The sequence below is a fragment of the Psittacula echo genome (assembly GCF_963264785.1).
Source record: "Psittacula echo genome assembly, chromosome: 17".
Taxonomy (NCBI): Eukaryota; Metazoa; Chordata; class Aves; order Psittaciformes; family Psittacidae; genus Psittacula; species Psittacula echo.
Window position 1 is genome coordinate 558,107 of NC_137753.1, and position 22,066 is coordinate 580,172.

Sequence of the window (22,066 nt, forward strand, 5' to 3'; positions counted from 1 at the left end):
TAAAGAACAGTTAATGAATAATAAATACCACCCACTCGGTCACCATGGTGATCTGAAATCTTGCTGGAGGTTATTCTGCAAGTCTGGACTATGACTTTAGGTGATCTTCAAAGGAATTGCTAACTTGTTTAAAGATGGGAACTGGCGTTAAATACAGGGTAGGAATAAAGAATCAGTTTTCACTTTGTCACAGGACATCAGAATAGCAGAAGAAATTAATCTATTACAAAATAATCCAGAGGGAAAGAAAATAACTATAACTGTACATACACAATGATGGACTCTAAATTAGCTATTATGTCTCGGGGGAAAGACACTGAAATCCTTCAGATAGTTCTCTGAAAATGGCCTTTTCATGCTTTAAAGAAATTAAAAAGAAACATACAAGACAAATCAGATTTAGACTGCCAGCATCTGCAGGACTAGTTCCAAATGCAGAAAAACTAAAACACGTGGTATCTGGGAATTCTGAAAGTCAGCACATTAGAGAATTTGCCTTCAAATGAACAGAAAAAGCCTGCTTCTGAACCCGGAAGGATGTGAGTATGGTCACATCTGAGTGAGCATTTCAGTGCCAGAGTCCTTGGGAGAACTTCCTAAGCCTTCAGCCGTCTACCTGCTCACTGAGGATTGCTGAGTAAGGGTTTCTTTTTACTTTCATGTTACTTCTAATACAGCTGTTTTATTAATAGAGCCTATAATACCATGTCAATGAAGAGGCATTTTCAGAAACGTGTCACTAGCTCAGTGCTTCACATCAGCTTGTAGCAAGCTCATCCTCTGTCATACACACCCTTCCACAGTGTGTTAGAGCTTTTAAAACTGATCTGTATGCCAAAACAGTCAGATACTTTCTTTGTATGTCAGAAATGCCATAATCTCATCCAATTTCCTTTCTGAAGCTTCCCCCTTTTTCTGAGGAAGATTAATATTCTAAATCCAGGCTATGCCTCTATCCACTCAGTAAGTGTAACATGCTGTGCAGCATCTGAAGTTTAGGAACAGAAAAATGCCATCATAATGGTCACTGATAGGATTTGAGATGTTGGAAGGACTGTAAATACTTAGTTCTTTGAATACTAACTTAGTGACTATTTCAAAATCAATTTAGCATCCTAAATTTGATATTTGTCAATGTTTATCAATGAAAATCCAAATCCACTTACATCGATAGGACTCAATAACCTACATGACAGAAGCAGCAGGTCTGCAGCACCAATGAACAAAGAAGCTTCTAAAGTATCTGGCTGTACACCAGAACTAAGATCTAGATCATTTAATTTATATTTGAAATGTCCAGCTAAATTCTTTACAATGGGAATGATGAGGTAAGTAAAGAGTGGTCAGCAGTAGCTCTTTATTCAAATTAAAAAGAAAAATTGAATTATTTGTTTCCTATAACTGAGTTCCATTTGTATATGTAGATGTATCATGAAATGAACAAAATAAATGCTGGGATAAGGCTTTCAGCACCTTAAAAGATGTTATATAAAATACCACATGAAATTCAAGATCAATACATTCATATCTTGGAGAAACATGTCTATGGGTAGGAGAGATATGAACAGGAAGCCCAACTGTTCTTACCTTAATTAGCAAGCACAGGAGTTCTTGTCCAGAAATTATTTAATCAGTGATCCATGAAGTAGCCACCTGCCTAGATAACCTCTCTCTTGTATAAGAGTAGCTTCCCACAGAAACAGGAACAGCCTACCAGGAATGCAACTGCGAAGATTTTAACACTGCTGCTGTCACCACAGGAACAGCATTTCCTCACAGGTATGTGATCCAAGTTAATTTCCTCCTTGAGCAACTGGCAACTTAAGAAGGAGAAAGGGGGAGACTAGGACTGCATTGACAGCAGCAGTGTGAAATCCAGAAAAAACTCTTCTTAGGTTTTCCACTGACAGCCTCCTACACACACTGTTTTAAAAACTGAAAAGATTCAAGTTGTTACCTGGGCAGAAACTTCAGTTGCACACTGAAGGATGCCTCAGCTTTGATGTAACCTGTTTTTGGAAGCAGCTCCATGTGCTTACTCAATTCTTTGCATACTTCAAACTTCAAACGTAGTGTGGCTTTTGCTCTGCAAATAGATCAGACACGCTTAGGTGGCTTTGAGGGTACCTGTGCTGCCATCTCAGCAATGTTTGCTCTTGGAGTTTGCTTCAGCAACTCACAAGCACTTAATGTCCCAGCCTGTACTCAGAAAAATCAAAACTATGATCCTGAGAGAGCATAATACACCTAAACCATCAACAAGTACCCAGTTTGTGAATTCCAGTCCTCCTCACTATCAGCATAATTATCTCCACAGCTTCAGTACCAAAACTTAAACCTATCCAGGCAAGAAAAACACTCAAGCTCAGGTGGGTGGGCTGCCTGATGCCTGAAATGCACTGAAAGCACTGCTGCTTTTGGCATTTCTCCCCAAAACTGTGGTGACTTTTTAAATAGATGTGAATTCACAGTTCTCCCATAACTTCTCTAACAGCAGAGATTCTATAGGGCTAGAAGTCACAGTGGGGATAAGCTGGTACTGCCAGTTCCCCTGCTAAAACCTGTGATCAGTTTGCCCTCCGAACGGCACACTGGAAGCCGGGAAACATCTCCCTCTTTGCTGAATTCTGCCCATATTATAGCACAGTGATAGCCACAGACCATAGCCTGCTTTGGAATTTCATGCCCAAGTGCAAAATTGCCAAGCAGTTTACAAATATTTCAGCTTGTCATTTTCCTTCTCCTGGACTGGTTTACAAGCTGTCAGTCCAGATGGTCTGCTTTAAATCAACAGCTACAGCATGTGGTACTGGGAGCCAGGAATGATTTCTGACTGTTGACAATTTAAGATTGTCATAAGTATATAATGAAGTATATACTACTTCATTAAAGCAATGCAGATTATAACCTGCCAAAGAAAATACTTTGAAAAGTGATTTGTATTGGACAGGATTCTGGTAAGAGATTTTTCATCCTTTATACTGCCTGATTACCAATTTGATCAGAAAATAAAAACCAACCCCCAAAACACAACCAGTATTAACTTACATTTTGCAATCTCACAGGGCTTGCTGGGCACTTACATGCCAGAGCTATCCAACCTGAAAACTTTGTGTTCTACATCTGCTATAGACTACAGTGTCATAGATCTCAGCAGCAAGAAGATACAAGTTCTTTCTGCTTTGCTCTTGGCAGATGTTTGTGTTTGCTGGTGGTGAGCAAAAGACTATTCAAACACATCACCTTTCTCAGGTCTGGGTCACATTTTGCCCTGAATATCTAAAGAATTCTCTCAGTGTTTTAGAGTTTTTATTTGTTGGTTTGTTTTGGCTTTTTATTGCTATAACTGGTTAGGGATTGGAGTAGAAATTTGTAAGAATATTCCTGAATAGCAGGAGTATTTAAGTATGTAATTAACATTTAATTAAAGAATGTCTATTCTAGAAGTTATGCAAATAAGATTTCACATCTACTGGATCTGAACTTCAGACTCCTTAGCTAAGGCTTCCAGCAGTTGTCAGACAAGCTGCCTTTCCAGCTGGGCTGCAGTACCTTTGTCTCCTTCAGTGAATGGTTGCTTCAAGCATTAGCGCAGACAGCACTGTAGTAACTATATAGCGGATATACCGTTCACATGTAAAGCTGTTGTAACAAATTATTCTCTTTGGTGGTATGTTGACAGCTTCATTGCTAGCCTGGTTATTGTCCTTGGCTCTTATCCATCTGTCCTTGTTTTTGTCCGTGCACAGTTCCAGGTCATAGACCTTCCCCAGACCACCTTTCCCCAGTTTTTCACTGTTGCAATTAAAATACAGCTACTTGCTAGTCCAACCTAAGAAATTATTCTTGACTGATGGTAATTTCTACCTATTTTCAACAGCTGAAATTCATTCTGATTGAGAAGTGGTTTGACATGTACCATGTACAATGAGGAATCCTCTGATACTGATACATGCGACAGAAAAATGTCAATAGCTACTAGAGGAAGAAGCTTCTCAGGTACCACATCTGAATGAGGATATTATCTACTTTTGCAGAATAAAAAGTTGAGACAGGATATTCCGGCACACAAAATACTTTGAATTTCAGCCCAAACAAGTGTATAACAGTGACAATTTTTTCTAGCTATGGAGAACTGGGAGATAAATCAAAGATTTGATTTTGCTAAGGTACTAAGGCACATACCACATATTAAATGCTCTTAAATTAGTGAAACTTGGCAAAGGATTAGCAGGATTTTTCCCTCTGTTAAGAATTTTGCCCTGAGCAATTTGACAGCTTCTATCTTTGGGATCCCTTGAAATCTTAAGTTTTCATTAAAAGAGTTATTCCGCAGCCATACTTCCCAGTTTTATCCCTGTGTTATCTAGACCAAATAAAATCACTTACATAACAACTTGAGCTTGTCATATCTGTAAGCTGAATTTCTGAGATAACAGCTTTACTCAATTCTTTCCAACTGTGAAGAATCTCTGCAGCCTGTAATTCTGCTAAGTGGTTTAGAATGGATGCCTTCTACAGAACCACTCTCTCCCCCACCCTCCCACAAGCCCACCCTAATCCTATTTAAATAGAATCCAAGAAGTGCAAATTGTTAAAAGAAGCATGCAGTAGTGGCTGCATTAGGTAGAGAAAAGAAACCTGAAGCAGCTGAAGACAAGTAAAAGTTCATTTAAACACACTCTCATAGCGTGAAAGCTCTTGGAGACAATAAACTGAAATATGCTTTTTATGTTACAGTGCAAACAGAAGAAGTCTCCACCCATTACTGATTTGGACTACAGAAACACCCAGGTACTTTTTCCCCCTTAAATTGCCATTTGACTACTCTATGTGTACTTCCAAGGTTTGCGTCACGCCAGTGCAGTGCTTAAGGCCTATATGTGTAAGGAGAAATTTTACCCTGCCCATGTTATAGCAGATGCAAAAGGACTAACATGATTTATCTGGCATCATTTCCCAAGTCTGGAAAGACTGGTGATTGACCTTCTCAATAAATAATTGGCATGAGACTGGCTTTCCAGATCATAATCTCCTATGGATTTTAATTAAAAGAGATGAGAAATAACAAAATATCCTTTCACAAAGTTCTGTTGTTGAATTGATTATACCCAATATGCACTTAAGTTCAGACATATTTATCGCCCTGATATTTAGTGTGCAAATTCCACACAATCATACTCCAGGGTTACGATTCCCTAGGGGCCTTACAGTTATTCCACAGAACAGACACAATACAGGGTGTCTTGTAGGAGCAGAAAGGCACATATTAACCCAGATGCTTCCTAGCTACTGCTGGTCTAGGAATCTGCGATAGTTGGATATCTAAGTCCAATTTCCACAGCAGCATAGAAAGCAGTGGGTTGCAATCAGGATGTACTCCCGAAATGCCATGGAAAAACAAAACTGTTCTTTAGCTTCCTATGACAAGACATGCCTGGCATAATGGAACCTCAAGGCATCACCTAAGACTTAAGATCTCATTATTCAGCTACTATATCAGGCAGCTGATAACGAAAGGGTCACTCACCTGCTTTGAATGACAATGCAATCCTGATAGAGTCGGTCATACATACAGATTTTTAAGTCAATGTTGGGATTGGGCACCCAAACTGGCATATCCATAGAAACTCCAATGGCACTGAAACACAGCTGTTAATACATAAATTATTAGTTTTATTGGTCTCAAATTCTTACAGATCTAGACAGAGCAAGAATTTCTGCTGTAAACTACAGCTGAGTAAAATATTTTATTAGTCATATTGCAACAGGGTTTTTAATTAAGCAAAGCTATGAAAATCATCTGTAAGATAAACCCTAGATGTTATGGTGTCACAGCAGAAAAAGAATTATACTTTGGTTTGGACTCTTTGACAGAGAACATGAAGAAATAGCACACTGCCCATGATACCAAAAAGAAATATTTGAAGTGCATCTAGCTTAGGTGAATGTGCCATAATGCAGAAACTCAAGATCTTGACTGCAGCTTGTTTAGCCAGCAAAGAAACATAGTGATGGCAGCACAGTGCTGTATTTCCTACAACCACCTCAGATCTGACAGCAGTGACTACAGAGCTCAGGCTTGGATGAGATGATCCTTCAGTACACGTTTGCAGCTCCTTCTGTAGATGACTCCACTTGCAGAGCCAAGACTGGCTTACTGAGCTGCTTGGGAGGTTTTGGGGTTTTTTTCTGGAAAGTTTCTGTGAACTGTTCTCAGGCAGAATTTGGCTTCCAATAAAGTGTAGAATCAAAATATAGCTGAAGTGGTAACTGAAGTTGTCATCTCTTCCATGTTTCACACATCAGTTTCACTACTGCATGCTAAATAATTCCAATTCTGATATCTCAGAAAAAAAAATAAACTATGTGGGCTGTGAGTAAAGAATACTTTTGTATCTGTTTCCAAGGCATTAGATGTTTTCCAGTATGATGTCTGCTAAAATGGGAATAGCGTGATTATTTACATTTAAGAGGATCACAGGTTTAATAATCACACTGCATCAGAAAGAAGGACCATGATTTACAAAGTTACTTCTCATCAAACCACATAATACAGAATCACATGGCACCTTTTTGTTATTTCTTATAATACCCATACATAGATCTGTCCTCTCCCTCCTTCTCCTGTTTCTAATGTAAGCTCTTTTAATTCTTGGGGAAAGCAGAAGTAGGAGGATTTAAAACTCTTTTTATACGGTGTTTTGAAGCAAGTCTTCCACAAAATCACTCACTGGTTTGCAGTCCGAGTTGTCAAACACAATCACAAACTCTGCCCGCACATCCCCAGGGATAGCTGGCACAAATAGGATCTGAAGTTTGACTGAGCTGAAGGGTCCAATTTCACCTTCAGTAACCTAAACAAGAAGTAACATGTCTGTAATGAAAATGACTGCATTACTGCAGCTGGCTATAATTTGTATCGAAATAAAGCAGCAATATTATACTCATTATACAGTCTACTACACCTAGTTTGTAACTAGATTGAACACACTATTCAGTATATAGAATCTTCCAACTCAAATTAAGTCTTTATAGATCAAATGAAAGGGCAAATGTGACACGTGATTTCATTTCAAGAATTAATTGTGATACAGTGAAGTCCAGTGGGCTAGAAATGGATTCTATGATTCTCTGCACTTCAGCATTTCCCACCAAAGCCAAAGCAATTTATTTGATGTAGACTTAGACTAGTGAAAGTCCTGTCTGTAGCTCAGGATATTCATTACCTTTCCAAGCATAATTTCAACTGGTGTTTCTTCAGGAGAAAATTCCACTAAATTATGTGCAGTGTCTGTGTTTAGGTCTGATCTGGAATTCAATATATCTTGACCAAGATGCTCTAGGGAAAAAAGAACAACCCACATATACACCCAACACAATGCTGGATGTGTGAATTTATTCACTAGAAAATATCAAACAGAGCAGAAGTACATCAATTTTGGTCAATACTGCAAATCCAATATTGCTTACTAGTGAGGGAGAAATAAGTGTCCAGAAGGAAATCTGTTTGGTCATCTTGGCCTTAGTCCAAAAGGCCTATCTTACGCACTTGAGCCTTCCACTGCAGAGTAATAGTATTAATGTTTCAGTAGGCTGAAGTTTATACTGAAGATTATTACATCAAGGAATGAAAACTCAGTTGAAAGCATGAACTAGGCTTTGAGAAAAATTTCAGTGGGACGAGGCAATGCAGACAGGAGGACCTGCAAAGCAGGTGGAAGTGTTGCTTCACTTGATCTTCAAAACAGCTGTAATAATAACTACTTCTAATTAAACACTCTCCCACTGAGGCTTCAAAGTGCCTTAAACTGATGCACCTTGAGAGAGATGAAGCTAATTCTGGACTGTATGGCTGTAACCAACTGGCAACCACCTGCTTCATATTAACCAGGAAAAAGATCAAGGTGCCATGAGGTACGTTCACATGCCACAGCCATGGAATATACATTTGATTTTAAGGTCTGAAAACATCTCTAAAGGTATGTGCTCTGTGGGGACAGCCACCATGATTTATGGAATCACTCCATTTCACAATACAGATCCCAGATTTAAAAATCAAAAAACACACGCAACCTTTTCATGGAAATTCTTAGTTTCCTAAAGTTGGAATGATCAATATCCAGAAGAAATGTTAAAGAATACAGATATAAAGAAATTAGGAAAGTTTCTTCTACACACTGGATTTCATTAAGTACCTAGTAAACATCAGGAATGAGATGGAAAATGTCTGAGGAGGTTCATCTTTCTGCTTCCTTGTTCCCAGAATTACAGACTATAAAAATAAACCTGTCATGTGGATTTCTATTCTGAGCAGTGAGTATTCAGTTGCTGAGACAAGAATGATGATAACAATTTTGCATTTTCTGTAAGCTAGTTGGTTTCTGTATTCTTCTAAGACTGAATTGTGGATCACTAATGAGGAGCGAGAGTCGCAACTGCTTTTGATATAATGGTGTCAGTATGTATTTTTAGTCATTTTTTGTGAGGCAGCATACAAAGAAAGATAACATTACTATTAGAACGATAAACTACTTAATTTACTGAGTAACTCTGCAAACTGAATTCCACAGTTCTTTACAGGAAACTCTACAAAGGGATAATGTTTTACCTAGGAACTGCACTGCCAACTTTCTAGACCAGCCATCTTACCTGTGGAGCTCCTGCTCAGGCTAGTCTCAGTCCTCTGTAGCTCCACCTGGGCTGCACAGTATGACATTTCTTCACTATGGTTAGAACCAATTTGTTCCTTCATTTCAGTCACAGAATTCACAGGACTGTTGCTGACGTCCTTTTCAGGGACAGAGTCACTGAGATTTTGCATAACCTATTAAAAACACAGAAAACATATTTTCTACTGTGACTACTCACCTAGCTTGCAACAGCTCCAATTTTATCAGGCAGCTGTAAATCAGACTTGTGTTTTCTTGCAACTGTTTCACATTATAAATGGAGAAATATGTTGCACTTTCTGAAAACTGCACATTCTGCTAGACCTCTATCAATGAGTAGATTTAATTTTTGCTCTGGCTGCCCTAAAAAGGTAAATGATATAATGGGAGCCATACAATATGGCGCCAGTTAATTCACAATTGACAAAATTAAGATTTTTCTTGTTGAAACACAGGCAGCTCTATGTCAAAACTAAGACTGCTAAACCTATATTTCTGTTTATTACATACCTGCAAGAGATAGAATACAGAAGGAGAACCATGGGTACAGTATTTAATTCCACAAATTCTTTATTTGAGCCATGCTTTTAAAGGTAGCATGAGAGTCGAACACCATGGTGAGCAACTCCACAGTTTCACGGTACATACTATTCAAGGTAGTGTTTCCAGAGGTCAATCCTTTTCTTAGAACTTAAAAATTTGTTAGATTATCAAGCAGAGAATTTTGAAAACCATCTGAACCAACTGCTCTTCAACAACCAAAGCAATTAGTCTGCACTGATGGAACAAAGATGAAGTGTGTGTATTGCGTTTATAAGAACACATAAGCACCTCATAAAAACAACATGCAACCTGGTAGTGATCTTGTCTCCAGCCTGTGAAACCTATTTATGGGTACTACCTGTAAGACACTTGAGGAAAAAGGAACATTCATGACCATGAGTCATTAACACAGGAATTACAAGGCGTGAGCTCCTACCACAGTGGGTGGGTAAGTTGGCTTTGTTTGGATTTTTTTTCTTTTTGGTGCTTTTCACCTAAAATTATCTGCTAGATGGAGGAATACAGCTTTAGGATTTCTCAGTTTCCTGTCAAGTTTGTAACTGATGTGCTGTAGGAACAATAAATAGCAGGTCTAATACCACACATTTTGTCAGCTGTGCACCAAACGTCTGAGTTTTAGTATGTTTCTTCAACAGTCTCTGCTTCATCCCCACACAGGATGTTCCACAAGACCCAATATTACAATCATTTGCATTCATTCCACTATTGGCTTGAGAGCTCTTAATTTAATTCTTTTAACACTATTTATTATTATAGTTTTCAGGTAACAGTCCTCAATAGAGAGAGGAATTTTTCTATTAATTTAGAGAAATGCTTTTGAACCTACCATTCTTCCAGGAGCCAATTCTGCTGTTGATCTGTCTGTATGTCTATCACCTGCTGACATCTGAACTCTGAATCTTGTTCCCAAAGCTCCACTGTTTGTCAGGCTGATGGTCTGTGAAATTGTCTCTCCCACCACATGGCTACCAAAGTCAATGAGCTCTTTATCTAGTGCCAGCTGTGGTAAGATAAACCATTAATTACTACTGTCCTAGATAGTCAGCAATGTCCATTAAACGAGCATCCACCTTTTCAAGAATAAGACTTCAAAGTTCTTATTTCAAAGAGGGCATTAAACAACAACATGAATTGTGGGTATCCTCCTGCCTTTTTGTAGAAGCCAGCTCATTACAACATCCTGTTAAACTGAGCCACTTCCATTTCAGTCCAGTGTATGACAATGGAAAAAATGGGTTAAATTCTGTTCATAGTAGCAGCTTGCATAAGTCTTCAGGTAGTTACTCTGGAAATAGGTCATATTTACATTCCAATTCAACATTGTTACTCTTGTGTTAAAGAAAAATGGTTCTACTTGTACCAAGCTGGGATGCAAGCAGCATTTAACATTATTCAGTGACTACATATCAGTTTTGTACCACAAGGTAGGTAGCTAAAAAAGGTTAGTGCTATCTGTAGACCCATCTCTTAGCAGTAAGGATATTATGTTCTTTACTTAAAATTCATTATCATACTCTCAGAAGATTGAAATGCTGAAAGAAAGGAGGTCTTATATGCTTTTTATAAATGTTAGAAAAGATAGAAAGATACTGTGTGATTTTTGTCTACATAGGATATTGAAGTTAAAGTACTGCAGGTCTGGGATGGAATTTCCAAAATATCCAAGGAAAAAACCTCTCATTTCCAGCCACTATTTCTCTTCCCTCCATTCACAACATGACATTGTGCCATCAATTTTCAACAGTCACTTACAATGCATCTTTTGGCTGTACATTTCAGTGGGACAGCAAAAGAACCTGTCTGTGCCATAAACAGGACTTCTCCTTCCAGAGTTTCATTTATCTAGGAAACAACAACAAAATCCCAACCAAGTATTTTGCAGAGATTTAGCCTGTGTATTCTGATGTAAAGTATTTCTATTAATTCTTAAATATGTTTAAATGTATCTGTACAGATTCTACATTTCCACTTTAAAGTCTTTGGTAGCTTTAGCCATGAGATATAAATCTTTTGATCTGGAGCAAGTTTCAAAACATACTCCAGGAACACTTAGTGAAAGGCACTTTAATAAAACATGCCCTTAGAAAATGCCTTATTAACAATTCAACAGAGCTCCAACATGCACACAGCTGTCCAAGGACCACCTTTTCTAGAAAGGCAGTTTGTTTCCTTGTTAACAGTTAAATTAACAATGTTTTTAATCAGACCAGTGGGCTATAGTAGGATTCTCATCGCTGTGTAACTCAGCACTTAGGTGCACTCACCATTGGCTTGAATGTTACCACTACCTCACACGACATTCCGGGAGACATTTTGCCAGGTGGGTCAAAACTATGGAGATAATTAACATAAAACTCCAAATTAGAGCTATGTATGAAACATCCAGCTCCTATTCTACGAACAATGGCAGATTATTGTTTTTTCCCCCCATTTGCATTAATTACATAGAAAAGTCAGAATGAGTGACAGATTAATGGTGAGCTACAGAACCCTGCTGCAATTGTAAAACTACAAAGGCTGATTCTTTACTGAGGCTTTTACTCGGAAAGTCTTAAAGTGCTTTTAAAAGGCAAAAATCATTCCCTTCCTGCTACAGACACTCTAGCCAAACAGGTGAAGCTGGGGCTCAGTAATATCATCAACACCTATTTGAACAACAAGGAAGCAGTCTTCTGCCACTACCCATTTTGTGTGTTGCTCTGTAACATCTCCCCTGTCCAAAGAGGAAATGAAGAGGGGGAAAAAAACCCCAAGCAGGTAGCTGCAAATAATTAGAGAATGTGCTGCTTGCTGCAAACTGCATCAAGATCATCTTGAATGGAAACTGACATTCATTTCAGTGCCTCATTCCATCGACTCCGTGATACAAGTAAAATGTTCATCAGGACACTGAGTCAGAATCATGCTGTGAAGGATGGTGGCTTTTGAAAGATTTGCTTTTGCCTAGAAAGAAACTTGGGTCCCCTTTTACCTCTTTGTACCAACTGAGGCCCTTTCCCCTTTTTTAAAATGGTCTGACTTTTGTGAAAACAGCTCTCTACTTGTTAAGGCTGGCAACCACCACAGGTCTATGCTGCTTTCCACAGGTCAGGGACTGTTTCCTTGCTATCACCAATGACATGCAGCCCAGGCTCTGTAAACCTCTTGCTTCTCAGCTCTGAGACACAGTTCTTTTCCTCATCACACAGGAACGGAATATAGCAATTTAGATGTATTTACTGAAATCTGTTTCACTTGCTACAGAATTTGGTTACATCTCCTGCTATGGCACAAAGGCAAAACAAGCAATTAGACCACAGTTAATTTTACTTACTGAACACTGATGAAGTCCTTGAGCCATTCACTGATTCCCACTAGTCTGCAGCAATTGACACTGTAGGATGCATTTATCAAGACTATCTTCTTTTTGTAGACTTGACCAACATCAAAATCCTTGGAATACCAAACATAACAGCTGGTGTGAATTACAGAAGTAGCATTTACACATGTAATGACAAAAGCAGCTGCTTTTACCATAGCTGTGCTTCACAGACTTAAGTAGTAAAACTGAGTAGTTTATGGGCTGCATCAAAAGAAGCGTGACCAGCAGGTTGAAGGAGGTGATCCTGCCCCTCTACTCTGCTCTCGTGAAACCTCACTTGGAGTATTGTGTACAGTTCTGGTGTCATCAGAAAGGACACAGAACTCTTGGAACAAGTCCAGAGGAGGGCCACGAGGATAATCAGGAGGCTGGAGCACCTCCTATATGAAGATAGGCTGAGAAAGTTGGGGCCGCTCAGCCTGGAGAAAAGAAGGCTGCGTGGAGACCTCATAGCAGCCTTCCAGTATCTGAAGGGGGCCTATAAGGATGCGGGGGAAGGACTCTTCATTAGGGACTGTAGTGATAGGACAAGGGGTAACAGGTTAAAACTTAAACAGGGGAAGTTTAGACTGGATATAAGCAGGAAGTTCTTTATTGTGAGGGTGGTGAGGCACTAGAATGGGTTGCTCAAGGAAGTTGTGAATGCTCCATCCCTGGCGGTGTTCAAGGCCAGGTTGGACAGAGCCTTGGATGACATGGCTTAGCATGAGGCATCCCTGCCCATGGCAGGAGGGCTGGAACTAGATGATCTTAAGGTCCTTTCCAACTCTAACTATTCTGTGATTCTATGATTTAATCTGTCTATGATTTACCTAAGAGATTGCTAAAGAAAAAGGCAAGTACTGTTTCAGGTTTGACTAAAGACCTATGAAAGACTACAAGAAATTCTTTTCTTCCCAGTGCAACAGAATTTTGATCAAGACTGTCATGGTTTAAGCCAAGCCAGCAGCCCAGAATCATGCAGCCGCTTGCTCACTCCCCGCCCCTCCCCGCTCCCGGAGGGATGGGGGGTAGAACTGAAAAAATGTAACTCCCATGAGTTGAGATAAGAATAGTCCAGTAACTAAGGTAGAACACAAAACCCCTACTGCTACCACCAATAATAATAATGATAAGGGAAATAACAAGAGAAGAGAACACAACCGCTCACCACTCACTGACCGATACCCAGCCTGACCCAAGTAGTGATCTAGCCCTTCTGGGAACTGCCCCCACTTTATACACTGGGCATGACGTGTTGTGGTATAGAATACCTCTTTGGCTAGTTTAGGTCAGGTGTCCTGTCTCTGCTTTCTCCCGGCTTTCCCTCCTCCCTGGCAGAGCATGAGACTCAGAAAGTCCTTGGTCAGAGTAAACATTACTGAGCAACTACTAAAAACATCGGTGTTATCAGCACTGTTCCCAGGCTGTCAAAACCACAGCACTGCACCAGCTACTAAGAAGGAGAAAAATGACTGCTACTACTGAACCCAGGACAAACACATTGGTGTATATATATATACAGTAGATGCACACATCATCTTTAGAGATCCTGTGCAGAATGACCACTAACCTTGAAATGAATGCAGCTTGGTTTGCTATAGAAAGCATATCCTTTATGTTCACGACAAGAAACTATTTGCATGTGAAAAATTCCAGTTGGGAATTCCTCCTTTTTTTTCTGAGAAATTCCTTTTTTCACTACCCTTGTAGCCAGTTGCTTTAGATCCGTTTCTTCTTGAGGTATCTAATAAGGAACATCCGTAAAAACCACCACAATGGTCAGGAAGTGTGATCAGTTTGTGTTCACATACCTCCAAACTAAAATTGAAGTATCATTCTCTCTTTAAGAGAACAAACGCTACAAGAATAGTGTCCAATAGTCATTATATCTGAATCTGTGCATGCATGTGCTAATTTAAAGTCTGTGTTTTAACTGTGAAATAGATAATTACTGGTTTGAAGTAAGGGTCCAAAGCAGCACTTGCCAGTGTCATTAATTCAGGTGGCCTCAACTGCTGGAGAGGCAAATGAAGCTTTTCTAATCTATCAAGATACTTTTAGGGATACCATCAAAATTTTGTAAGGACTAAGTTCACAAGGAGTCAATTACAAAAGTATCTCATCCACTTTTTTTTTCCCTTTTCTATTTCTTATAAGAGATATCACAGTATTTACCTTGTGCAAGTCACATTTCTGACTCCAAAGTCCTGGAAACTCTGGTTGTACTAGGATCTTGTCCCTATCTTCCTCATCTTCACCACTTTCACTGAGCACACTGTAGGGTATTTCTGCAGAAATCTCTCCTACAAAAGCACTTCTCTCACCAGCTGAGGAAGTAGCTGATGCTCCAGCTGAATGTTTGCAGGCCTTCTCGATGCACTGCCATGTCTTCATTCTCCATGGGAAAGGGTCCTCAGGTTTACAGCCACCCTTTATTGCCTTAGTGCAGGACTGGCTCTTTCTCTGCTTGTGAATAGAAGCTTTTTCTCGCAGAATTTGAGAAACAATCTCAATTTTTCTTGATTTTTGCTGCTCTCTAAAAGCTCTGTAATCCAATGTTGGAAGAAATACTAAACCGTGGTTGTTTACTGATAGTAACTACAGTCCAGTTTCTTTTGAGCCTTTAAGCTAAATAGAAAGTCTTTAAATTGGGTGCAGTGGTAATTTCTGTCAAGACACTAGGCGATTTAGAGGCTATTTTTACATTTTTGTGGACTAAAAAGTTACTTCCTTTTGCAGATAATTCACAAATATATATTAAGGCTGAAATAGAGAACACTAAGAATATCCCTTCACAGAAAGGGAGAAAGGCAGAGCCTTGGGAGAAATACCTAAGCAGTTCCTCAGCAGATCAGCAGGACAGTAGATGAAATTAGAAAAGATCTGCTGTGAGAAACATGACACAGCTAACAATAAAGCTAACAAACTGTCACCTTCCCTGGCCTGCAAAGGGGATCAGGAAAGGGGAGAAAGCAAGCAAGGTGGAAAGGATTGAATATAGAGTTGGATATTTCCAGCAGATCTCTACAAACTGATATGATTCTTTTATTAACATGAATTTTAGAACATATTTAGGGACGGCAGAAGTGGTGGTATGCAGCTATAAAGAGCTAAGCTTTACCTAATCAAAACTTAAGACTTACTGAATCTTTACTTACTGAATTTTTATCATTTGCTACAGATTACTGCACTTGTAGGGTATCCAGCATGCAGAAACACACACTTCAGCCACCCTGTTTGGTATTTTAGGTCAAACTCTTCATCTTAAGTGGTTAAAAACAATAATTCAGGTGAGGTACATTCCTATCAACTTTGCTACAAAGGCAGAGAAGTAATTTCAATCAGAAAAAGCATAAAGGAGAGTACAGTTACTTCAGGCATCCAGTTTAGGTTCATTGAGTTTCCCTCCTGGAGTAGTTTATCTTCTTTGCACTACTCATAGAATGTTGGCTCCTAACTATAGTTTTCTGAATAATACACCTAAGCTCAAAGTTTAAATCACTTTAAAACAGACTCTACAAATATCACACATACAGCGCATGAGTTCACTCCCTTGAGACAGCATCCTAGATGTTCACATTTTCAGAATGTGGCTAAGAGCTCCAACGTATTCCTGCATGAGCATCAGTAAGTAGCTGAAACTTTGATACAGATATGAATACTTACTGTTTCTCTTCTTCATGCTTTAGCAGTTGTTTATGAAGAAAAATTTCCTTGGCAACATTGCCTCCTTCTGCTAGAATAGCTTCCCTCATTTTCATCTCCTGCTTCTCTGCCTCTAAGGCCTTTGCTTTGTTCCAAGCCTGGAGAGCTCGGAGTTTTTCCTATGAAGCCATAGAAACCAGTTACATATTTGACTTGCATGCTAAAGAATATAAACCAGAGAATCTAGCGTTGGTGCCCTTACCCAAGTATAAATTTGTGGTAGATTTCTCTGAAGTTGAACTTACTGTTTTTAACATACACAGCAGTCATGGTGTGCTGAGATGCAGAAAACTCTGACAAGGTCAGGGCTACTTCCGTACCCTTCTAGCCTGCCCTTGAAATGTGACTCAAGGAAGCAATGTGAAAAGATACAGTTCTAATCAAAATGGTATTAAATTAAGATCATTCTCTCTGATTCTACAGAACATAAGTAGAAAAGCAAAGCAGAATAGCTCAGAAATTCTTAATTTACATTCTTGAATTTCTTAAGTAACTGATTTGCTTCCATACGTTTTCTCTGTATGAAGCATTTCCACATTGGGATCCAAATAGCTGAAAATGCTTCTGGCTGAGTTTTCAGAGACCTTATTTGCAGTATGCATCATTTGCAAAGGAGCTACCCTACCAGAACCATTATATCATTAACAGAATAAACTCCACAAGAAGAAGTGTCAAAATCTGCCCATACAAATCTAACACCATTACTTCTACAGTTAAATTCTCCACACTTGGGGGAGATTTGGTTGGTGATCTGACAGCATCACACAATTCTGACAAGAAAACTGAAATTACTTGCATTAAACCCTAGCAGTCTAACAAGTCAATCCCTTCATTCCCTAAGCCACAGCAGCAGCAGTACCCTATTGGAAGTTAGGCTGGTTTTCAGGGAAAGCACAGCTTGTATCCTTCTCTCCATATGCTCCTGAGTTTCCACTTCTTCCTTTGCATTTTTTTCACGAATTCTGTAAGCAAAGTAAAATCTTTCAGGCTCATATCCTGGAAAGCTTTTAGTATTAGAATGTTTAACCTGACAAGTAGTAATTGTCAATGTCACCAAACATTCTTCCTGCAAGCCTCTGTGTTTACTATGCTGCTGGGTGTGGGTAAAGTGGAACGTTTGGAAGACTCTTCCATATTCAGTACCGCTCAAGCTCTAAGTGCCAACAGGCTTTCAACTAGTTTGCTCAACAACTTTTTTTGTAAATTTTGAATACGAAGGATGTGTTCCACGATGACATCTGTCTAGCTACTAAAATAAAGTAAGAACTCAGGTGTTGCTCATATAGCCAATATTGAAACAATTACATAGTGAACTTCATACAAGCCAATTACTTGTACCCACGGTAAAAATAAACCCTAGAAACTCTCTGAACTCTTAAAGATAGCAATATATGGGCATGAATCAAGCCTGAGATACTGCAGCTAACATAATGGTAAACTAGAAAGAGTGTGTGTGTATACATATATATATGTTTCAAATTATTATTAATGCCTATAAATAGTCAGATCCTTCTGTATCTCAAAGAGACAGCCCTTCAGCTACAAGCAATGTGAAGCTTGTCTCGGGACAGTGATTTTCTTCTTTCCAAGTCTCTCTCTGCCATGTAAGCACTGGTACTGTGGCAGATTTCCAAGTGTAACGTAAGATACACCTAGCAGAAAAATGAATATTTTCCAAAGACTAAAGGATAAAGCATTGTACACCAGAGGATGTACAATGACAGAAAAGGAGTGAACAATCACCTTGCCATGCTCTTTCTCAGGAAGCAAAATGCTTTTTCATGGTTCCTTTTGGCATCTTCAAGTATTTTTTTATGCTTTTCTTCATATTCTTTCTGGGCTTCCTTCTCTTTTCTACAAAACACAGGCAAACCAACAGTTGCACAGGAGTAAGTAAACCTTGATTTTAACACAATGACATCTAAGGGTGAGGTTGGGGAGTTTATTAATACATGCTGGAGGACATTAATCTCTGCCTTTCCCCTTCCCCACCCTGTACAGTTTCTTGTTTTCACAAAACCCATAGCCAAATTAATAAGGGGTGTCATGGTGCCTGCTTTCTTTCCAAGAAATCCCAGTGAACTTGATCATCATTCAGAAGATCCTGGCAGCCAACAGAAATGCAGATGCACACAGTCAGTCTGATCTAATAAACTTCATTTCCTTCGACAAAAAGCTTTCACAGTTTGTCTTTAGCACATTTATTTCCATAGCTCAGAAGTCTTTGCCTGCACAACTGCAAGACTGTGGGCAATTCTTAATTTAATTCCATTTCCTCATAAAATGTTCCTGAAGCAACACCCAGCTAAGAAACACAATACCACTAGTATTTGAATTAACTAATCTTCTCAACACCTGAAATAGTGAATTGGCTAAAAATAATGCAGAGAAAGGAAGCAGAGTCTGTCTTCTAGGCACTTACTTTGCTCTAGACTGCTGATTTTTTTCTGCTTGCAGTGCTGCTATTTTTGCCTCCCAAATCTGCACTTCTGCTCGTTCTTGGTATTTCATCTCTAGCTCCTCCTCATCTTTTTTAAGTCGTTCATGGAGGGTTTCATATTTTCCCTGCTCAGTTTCTATGCGCCACATTTCAAGCCTTTAAAACAAAGTGTGAGTTGTTTCCACTGAAATGCTGACTTTTTTCCATTTACTTCAGGCTCCTGAGTAAGTAAAGGCCAGAGAGAATGAAAATCTAGCCATGTTTTATTTATTTTACCTTTCAGACCAAGCCTCCTATCTATATTTCATTTTAAAGACATTAAAAATATCAGTCAAAAAAAGAAGCAAAGAAAAGCTCAAGGTTCTGTTTTCCAAATTCACATTAGAAAATTAGAAAAATTAGGAAAATAGCTTTTTCTCCAACAGTAAACAACTTCAGGGACAGGCCATAGCTTTTATTCTTCTATGCTTTGCTGAAGGAATTGAGATATGATAGGGATAGATATAAACAGATTAATAGAGTTATTCCTAATCACACAATAAAGAGCTCAAGCATTTTAAAGCTATTATACAATGCTGCAGCAGAACACTCTGCATTCTGGTTAACCACTTGGTTAAGCACATCTATAAGCTGGTGCTTGTGTTCCTCCTTTGATGTAAGGGCATTAGTAGTGTCATCTCTGGTGTCAAAATATAAACACACTCTCCTGTTGCCTTCTGCAAGACATTTTATTCTATGCAAGTAATTTAGTATGGGAAGCTAAAAAGGAATATTAGCTTAGCATAAACATACAAAGGACCACTACAATGTCTACATCATTCTCAATTTCAATCTTTTTCCTTATGCCCTATAAAGGAAGTATTTATGCTCAGAAATCAGTACCACAAGCAGGTTTACTTTAGTCCAGCTTAGTTTCCATTTAAAATGACATCTGTTTAGGTAAACATTTTATGCATAACCCCAAATAAAATGAAAACTTCATTTATGTGTGCAAAACCAACTCAGGGACTAAGCCACAGCAATCAAACTCCTAAGCAATGGACTGTTCAGGCTACAAATTGGTCTCAAGGTCCTTTGTCTCGCAGCCAGCCTCACATGACCTCAAATGATGTAGCTCAACATTTACAAACAAATCCTGTAGTGATTAACTTTTGAATCTTTAATAGATTCAAAAGTTAATCACTACAGTACTGTTTAATATGTTGTTTAATACAGCATATGAAGAACATAATAAAGACTAACTCCCATCACATTGTCTTCTCATGCCCTCGCTTACATGTCGTCTTTTATTGTCAAAGCAATTTTCAACTCCAAATCTTTCTCTTGCTCCAGTTCAGTGCACAGTCGCCTGTGCACGGCCCAAAGGCGGGACAAGGCTGCACTGTTAACATTAAAAAGAAACAATCAGCAAGAAACTGGAACTAATAAAGGTTAAAAATTAATACACCCCTCTCCCAAGACAAGCAACAATGGAAAATAGCTTTAAGGCTGAGATTTATGTATTAGAATTCCTCTAATTTATGCAGCCTTTTATTTAGCCTTCCAAGCGTCTGTTCTTCATTCAAAAGTGAAGCTTTCTATAAACCACTACATGTTGGTTGAAATGTACAGAGGAGGATTGATTTCAAAAGCACAGACCTGTAACTTAATGTGACTATTCATTTCTCACTAGTAAAAGTACTAATATTAATGAAAATAAGTTCAGGTGAATCTGGAGAACTTTGACTGATTTTGCGTTTAAAAAGGTATTAAATATTACATGCATTCCGCTTACAATGGCAGCATTGTCACACAGTTGTTTCTCATCCTTGGCGTCCTCTATCCAGGAAAACCAGTAGACAGTGTACTACATAATCAACAGTGAACTATGTTCAACATAAACTCCCTTCCTCTAAATTAACATTGAAAACTGATCTTCTACCTGAAGTTACTACTCGAACTTCAGAATTTTTGTACTGGGCATCAGTGATGCTAATTGTAGCTGGTATTTTCTTTATTGCTAAAACATGACGCCTTTGAGCTGCATAAGTTAGAAATGTATCAAGTCTTTTTACTCAACTATTCACTTGCTAAATGTAATAGATTGTGAGAACTGTTATTTTTCTGCATGTCTAGACTTCACAATTTCACTCATCATAAGCATAAGAACTACAATGCTTATCTGTCTTTGCTAGTTGTTGTTACTAAGACTGTCTCTGAACAGGGAGTTACCAGCACCCATCAAAGAAGCTCATTAGCATTCAACTAATCATTTTTCTTTAAGCAGTTATTTTGGTGGCTAACCCACCTTTATAATTCTATCATTCAGCAGTATACTAACTTGAAGATTAACACAGGTCATGAAATGCAGCTGTGAAGTTTGTTCACAATACACTGGTGCCTGGTACACAAGCCACCCACTTCTTTCTATTTAAACCAAATGTGAAGAGCACAGTGAATTGCCTCCCACTTTACAGCAAAAGTGTCTCAGCACAGCTCCTGTATGCAGAACTACTCCTGAGAGGTATTCATGCATTTCACAACATCAAACAAACACACAAACCAACCAAAGAAATGGCAGAATCCTGATGGGAATAATTACGAGAAGCAAAACCATGACCTCTGAAATTGCCATAGCACATTGGCGTTGGTTCATCACATTGAACAGAAGTGATTGTGACCCTGATAAATGTTAATTGACAGGAGTAGGTAAATAACCTCTTGTTTTTATATTTTAAAATATATGCCTCTTTCCTATCCATTCTTATTTTTTTCTGAATTGACTTACCTGACAGAATATTACCTCTAGCCCAGAAAGCTTAGAGATTAACGATCCCCAAGCCAATGCACCATTATTCATTAATTACACACAGATAAACCTAGTGAATGCCTGTAATCTTTGGTATCCAGGAATACTCTCTACCTACATGTTGCCAGCCTCCTCCTCTTTCTCAATTTCAGTGCCTACATAATGCAGACGCTTTGCTAGCATCTTGATCCGCAGTTGACAGGTACTCAGCTTGTCTCTGCAAGAAACAAATGGATTATTCATATTTGGTAAGTTCTTTACTCTTCCTGATGAAACTCATCATTTTGGAAGCAAGATTCACAGCTAGGATTCCTTCAAGTCCCCAACTCCCCACACCCCCACAATTTTTCTTCTAAGACCTTACTCTGAGGTTCTTCAGAAGCCCTTGTTAACAGCAAACATTTTCTCCAAAAATCCAGAACAATGTAACAAGAGTTTTTTCTGACTTCATCCATAGTTCAGATATTACCAAAAAAGACAACAGCATAAACAGCATCTTCTTACGTCAGCCTTCTTCAGGTATATTTGTTACTAAAGAACATCTTTGTGACCTT

General features: G+C 38.7%; 1 protein-coding gene across 1 annotated transcript in view; it reads right to left on the minus strand.

The window, feature by feature from the left end:
* The window catches only part of CFAP74 (cilia and flagella associated protein 74), a gene marked incomplete at both ends in the record, with an annotated part of 41,980 nt that overhangs the window by 16,374 nt on the left and 3,540 nt on the right, over positions 1-22,066 (minus strand). Inside the window, 17 exons of the mRNA XM_080631500.1 lie at positions 1,958-2,086; positions 5,531-5,652; positions 6,735-6,857; positions 7,230-7,342; positions 8,653-8,827; positions 10,063-10,236; positions 10,989-11,078; positions 11,501-11,567; positions 12,550-12,668; positions 14,150-14,323; positions 14,755-15,124; positions 16,246-16,403; positions 17,144-17,246; positions 18,028-18,138; positions 18,707-18,880; positions 20,001-20,105; positions 21,631-21,729. Coding sequence (XP_080487626.1) covers positions 1,958-2,086; positions 5,531-5,652; positions 6,735-6,857; positions 7,230-7,342; positions 8,653-8,827; positions 10,063-10,236; positions 10,989-11,078; positions 11,501-11,567; positions 12,550-12,668; positions 14,150-14,323; positions 14,755-15,124; positions 16,246-16,403; positions 17,144-17,246; positions 18,028-18,138; positions 18,707-18,880; positions 20,001-20,105; positions 21,631-21,729 — 2,406 coding nt within the window. The remainder of the gene's footprint in view (positions 1-1,957; positions 2,087-5,530; positions 5,653-6,734; positions 6,858-7,229; positions 7,343-8,652; positions 8,828-10,062; positions 10,237-10,988; positions 11,079-11,500; positions 11,568-12,549; positions 12,669-14,149; positions 14,324-14,754; positions 15,125-16,245; positions 16,404-17,143; positions 17,247-18,027; positions 18,139-18,706; positions 18,881-20,000; positions 20,106-21,630; positions 21,730-22,066) is intronic.